Source organism: Octodon degus, unplaced genomic scaffold (assembly GCF_000260255.1).
Source record: "Octodon degus isolate 3935 unplaced genomic scaffold, OctDeg1.0 scaffold00387, whole genome shotgun sequence".
NCBI classification, from domain to species: Eukaryota; Metazoa; Chordata; class Mammalia; order Rodentia; family Octodontidae; genus Octodon; species Octodon degus.
The window spans coordinates 189,578-194,741 of record NW_004524963.1 but is presented as its reverse complement, the minus strand read 5'-3'; the positions used below and the strand labels follow the sequence as shown (position 1 = coordinate 194,741).

General features: G+C 54.9%; 1 protein-coding gene across 1 annotated transcript in view; it reads right to left on the bottom strand.

Annotated features, from left to right (window-relative positions):
* Positions 1-4,330, bottom strand: part of LOC101579705 (lysophospholipid acyltransferase 7-like) — a 10,689-nt gene extending 6,359 nt beyond the window's left edge. Inside the window, exons 1-4 of the mRNA XM_023708529.1 lie at positions 4,249-4,330; positions 4,015-4,144; positions 3,473-3,596; positions 15-174 (exon numbers count right to left, since the gene is read on the bottom strand). Of these exons, the coding sequence (XP_023564297.1) occupies positions 15-174; positions 3,473-3,596; positions 4,015-4,144; positions 4,249-4,324 (490 nt within the window). The 5' untranslated portion in view covers positions 4,325-4,330. The remainder of the gene's footprint in view (positions 1-14; positions 175-3,472; positions 3,597-4,014; positions 4,145-4,248) is intronic.
* Positions 4,331-5,164: the final 834 nt, after the last annotated feature.

Below are 5,164 nucleotides of genomic sequence, written 5' to 3'. Positions count from 1 at the left end.
AGGCCGGCACTCACCCGTCATGATCCCCACGTAGCAGTAGCTGTAGCTCAGCGTCTCCATCAGGGAGGGAACGTCGGGCAGCAGCCCCAGGGCGGGTGGCTTGCTGAAGCCCGCAGCCATTTCCTTCCGCTGGGCCAGGTGCTGGTCCGGGATGTCTCTGACCAGACTCACCAGCTGGGGGATGGTGTGCGGAGCGGTCAGCAACACCTCCCTTCTGGCTGCGGTAGGGGGCTTAGAGCTCCGTTAGGAAATGCCACTTGAGGACAGCTTCCAGTCCTCCCTGCAGCATCTCCCTTATGCCACTGTCACAGCCAGGCAAGAGCTACTCCCAGGCAGGCTAGGCACTGAGTGAAGGGACACTCTTTCGTCTCTATCCTGTGCCTCTTCTCTGTCCGTTATCTGTCCTTATGTGCACTCATGTAGTCCTGTCATTTTAGGTATGGTCTATAGGCCAATGACACCCAGATGTTACTCCAGTGTGGACCAGAACCCCTGAGACAGTTGCCCAGTTATGCCAACTGTGGCATGGCCAAAAGGGAGCAGGGTCACCACTTTCTGAAGCAGATCTAATCTCTTCCAGCAGAGGCCACCCTATCCAATCAACTGCTCAGGCCAGAAACCACTGTGGATCCCAGACTGGGCCTTCGCGAGTCTGTCTTCTCTCCACCCCCATGGCAGGGCTAAGGACATCCTGCCTGCCCCTTCAGATCTCCTCTCTACCGCTTCCACAGAGCCAAGTCCTGGTATGTCCACCGGCTTCCTACGGAGCTAACGGAACGCTGAGGAAGGCAGAATGAGAGCAGCACTTTTCTCCTCCTCGGTGACAGCAACCTGGAGAGTTGGATTCCAGGGCCGACACACCTCTGTTCAGCATGTTTTCTTTCCACCTTGCATAACCTGCCCTCCCCAACCTGTCACGGTACTGGGTAACAGCGTCCTGCTTCTGGTCCAGGGTCCTTGCCTAACGTTCACTTACTCTCCATCCTCCCTACCCCTGCAAATAAACCCCTCCAGCTGGTTTGGGGAGATAGCTCAGCAGCATAAGCACCTGCCTGACAAGCTCAAGGTTCTGAGTTTGATCCCCAGTCCTGGAAAAAAAAAACCAAAAAACCAAAACCCTCTAGCTGTTCTCAAGCAGCATTTCCTATTAGGGCTCTGAGCCACCACTGCTGCCAAAACTTTCGTCGTGTTTGTTAAAGACTAAAGCCAGTGCCTGTGTACTGAGGGACAGCCCCCAGCCCAACCCTTCAGGATCTGGCCTCAGTCTCCCAGAGTGCAGGGCTTACAGGCAAGGCCACCATGTCTAGCTCAGGATGAAGAGTTTAACATGCAAAATTGATTGCATCCTCTCTTCCAGACACAAACCGAAACACCCTCCCAGTGAATCTTGGTGCTCCTGCCAACTGCCCCTTGCTACCTAGAATATATAAAGAATTTTAAAAAATCAGGCAGGAACTCCCCCACCTTTAAAAGCCCAATCCAAAGACAGGCATCTGGAATGCTCACTTCTCGGAGGAAGAAGTATGAATGGCAAATAGATACATGAAAAGATCTTTGACATCACTGGTCCTTTGAGAAATGGAAATTAAAATAATGTTGACATTCCATCTCATTCCACAAAGAACGGCTATTATCAAGAAATAAGCCAATGGGGCTGGGAAGATAGCTCAGTGGAATAAGCGCTTCCCTGGCAAGCACAAGGGCCTGAGTTCAATCCCAGGTTCTGCACAAAAAAAGAAAGGAAGGAAGGAAGGAAGGAAGGAAGGAAGGAAGGAAGGAAGGAGCCAATAACAGATGCTGGTGGGGCTGTGGGGACAAAAAGAACTCTCTGCACTGTTGGCTAGAGGGCAGAGTGGTGAAACCATTGTGGAAATCAATGAGAAAATTATTCAAAAAATTGGGACTAGAGATCCCATTTGACCCAGTCATTCTCCTTGTTGGTATCTTCCCAAAAGAATTAAAGCATCTACCACAGGAATACACGCATAATCATGTATACACTGACACAGTCTGTAGCAGCTTAATCTTGGAAATAGCCCAAATGCCCATCAACCAAGGGATGGATAAAGAAGATGTGGGGACTTTTTAAGCAATGAAGTGCTACTCAGTCCTAAAGAAGGACAAGCTCAAGACATTTATAACTGAATGGATGGACCTGGAAACCGTGCTCTTCAGTGAAATAAATTGGACACATACGTATATACATCGCGTGGTCTTTCTAGTGTGAGAAACTGAAAATGTAAATAACCAAAAATATATAACGGATATTGCAAAATGGGAAGAAATTGTTCAAAAGGGAAGGGGACCTTGGGTGGAGGGAGAAGAAGGAAAGGGAAAGGAATTGAAATGAGAAAAGAAAGATAAAATGGAAACAAAGCTTTGTATAGAAGAAGGGGAAAGGGCTGGCCAAACAGCTCAGTGGATTAAAGTGCCTACAAGCAGGCACAGTGGCTGGGGGTTCGATTCCCGGGTCTGCTGTGCCAGCCTCACCCCAGGGCAGGCTGAGACGGCAATTAAGACTGGGCATGGTGGTGTGTGCCTGTAATCCCAGCTCTTGGGAGGCTGTAAAACAGGCGGATCACTGTGAGGCTGATCTAGTAGTGAGATCCTGAACACCCTGTAGACGCTTCCCTAAAATACAAAAATAAATACATAAATAAATAAAAATAAAAGTGGGGAAGGGGAAGAGGGCCTGGAGAAAGGGAAGGGGAATGGAAACAAGAAGTGCCAAGATATGTCCTATACCAATGCCCTACCATATGTGTGCACCTATGTCTAAATCGTAACAATAAACAAAACAAAAAGAATCTTGGTACCCCAACAGAAGGAGGTCCCAGTCCTACCAGAGCAGAAAAGGACCCTGCTGCCCACTGCCCTATGCACTCTGCAGGAAGCTGACGTGGGTGACACAGTCCGTAGCCCTCGGCCGTCCCACACACGCTGGCCCCTGGTCCACACGCATCCAGAAATGGTCTTCCCACAAGTCTCCTCGCAGCCGACAGACTCCTGCCTGTGCCTGAGCTCCTGGTGAGAACACAGCATGCTGGAGAGGCCAGTTCTGCACCTCGTGTGACCATTCTGCTCGCTGATGTCGACAGGTCCCAGAACAGCACTTTGGCCAGGTACCCCAAAGCTAGTTTTCCACATTTGCAAAACAATTCGGGACAGAAATTTAAGGACTGCATGTGGGCAAAGCAGGGCCAAAAGGCACAGCCCAGGCGCCAAATCACTCTTCCTATTTCAGCATGCGCTCGGGCTCTTTCCTTACTCCAGACTGAGTGAGGAGGCGAATATCTCCGGGGCACATGAAACATGAACGCTGTTCCCATACTCCAGTTTGTGTAACCGCCATGAGAAGGGCTGGAGGAGGCACAAAGGAGAAGCTACCAAGCCGGGGAGAAGCTTCAGTGGAATAAGCGCTTGCCTGGCAGGCACAGGAGGAGCGGGAGGCAGGGAGGGGGTCCGGGCTGACCTTCAGCGTCACCAGCAGCTGGATGATGTAGGTGTGCATGTTAGTCTGCAGGCCCAGCAGGCTGAGGGTGTGGAAGAACAGCGTGTAGGAGAAGATCCACAGGAGGGCCAGGCTTCGGCAGGAGCTGGGGCACAGGTGAGGGGCGCTGTGTGGGTGCAGGGATCTCAGCCTGTGTCGCAGCTCCCAAGTCTAGCCAGAAAACTCCCCAGCACTGAGTTCAGACAGAAACTTTCCAGGCGGGGAACATAGTGCAGCCTCAGAGAAGGGAAGAATGACCAGGATGAGCGCTTCAGGGCGAACCCTTTCAGTCCTCCTTGGTCCTCACCACCTGGCCACCAGCAGGTCAGGGCGGGTGCTCAGTGACTGCACGGTGGTGGCCGGGACAGTACACAGAGACCAGGAACACGGAGCCCCCGGCGCTGGGCGCTGAGCGACGCAGGAGGGGAGGAGATTCTGATGCACGAAGGACGAAGGACAAGCGAGGAGAGAGCAGAGACCCGAAGACGACAGGTGGCCCCCTCCCTCTGCCGCCGCCCGCTCACCAGGGCTGGGCCTGAATGAGCGCCCAGGTCCCCAGCACGGTGATCAGAGAGTGCAGCGTGTGGGGGCCGCAGGTGAACACGGTGAGCCCCAGGCCCACGGCGGCCGCGCCCCATCGCTTCAGCCCGGGTCCTGTAGGGAAAGGACGGCGTGAGCCTGGAAACTCGGGCTCCCCCTACCCCCTCCCGCAGCCTGCCTCTCCCCTCACTTTCCTCCAGAGTGGACACTCTACTCACCAGCTTTCTTAAAGAGGAAGCCGATCGGGATGGAGATGAGAAGAATCACTAGAAACGTCCACTCTTCAGGTGTCATGTTCCAGGCAAGGGACCGCACCAGGGTAATGAGTCTCAGGCAGCGAGGATGCAAACCCCAAGCACTGCAGGTGTGCAAGGGGCGGGGCCCCGGTGGGCGGGCATAACAGGGGCGGGGTCTCGGTGGGCGGGGCCTCGGTGGGCGGGCCAATTGGGGCGGGCCTCGGTGGGCGGGGCCATGGGCGGGGCCACGCTCCCCGCTCGCGGACCTGATTGAGGAGCGAGAGGAGACGCAGGGGCTCCCACGGTGCCAGGCAGAGGGCGCGTCGCATGGCCCGCTCTCTAGGTGCCGACTCCGCCTGGAGGGCGAGCTGGTGGTACCGGTGCCGAGCTGGTTTGGTCCGACGGCAGTGGCCTGGTCTGAGAGAAGCGAGGACAGAGCGCTCCTGAGTGGGGTGAGGTGGCCGCGGGAGAGCAGAGGGCGCGGGGCGGGGCTGGGCGGTGAGGTGCGCCTTGGGGCGGGAGGCCAGGGCCTGAGGCTGGGGGCGACCGGCTTCGGGACCTACGGGAGCCCAGCAGGCCCAGACAGCGCGCCTCCCGCAGGTGGGACGGAGCAGAGGAGGAAGGAGGCGGAGTTGGCCTGTGCGTGCCAGGAGTTAGAAAAGTTAGAGAAAAAGAGGAGCTGCAAGGACAGCCCACATTGTGGCCCGAGCCTTTCAAGGTCAGTGAGGACTCAGGACATAGGGGAACCTGTACTGTAACATGCTGCAACTCAGTGGTGTCCCAAGGTTTGTGATCTCATCCACATGGGAGACACTGACAAAGGTTCTACAATCTGAGGTACACGATCTCAGCATAAATCCTGAGGTGATTTCACTGACCTCAGACCCAAAAGCTACAA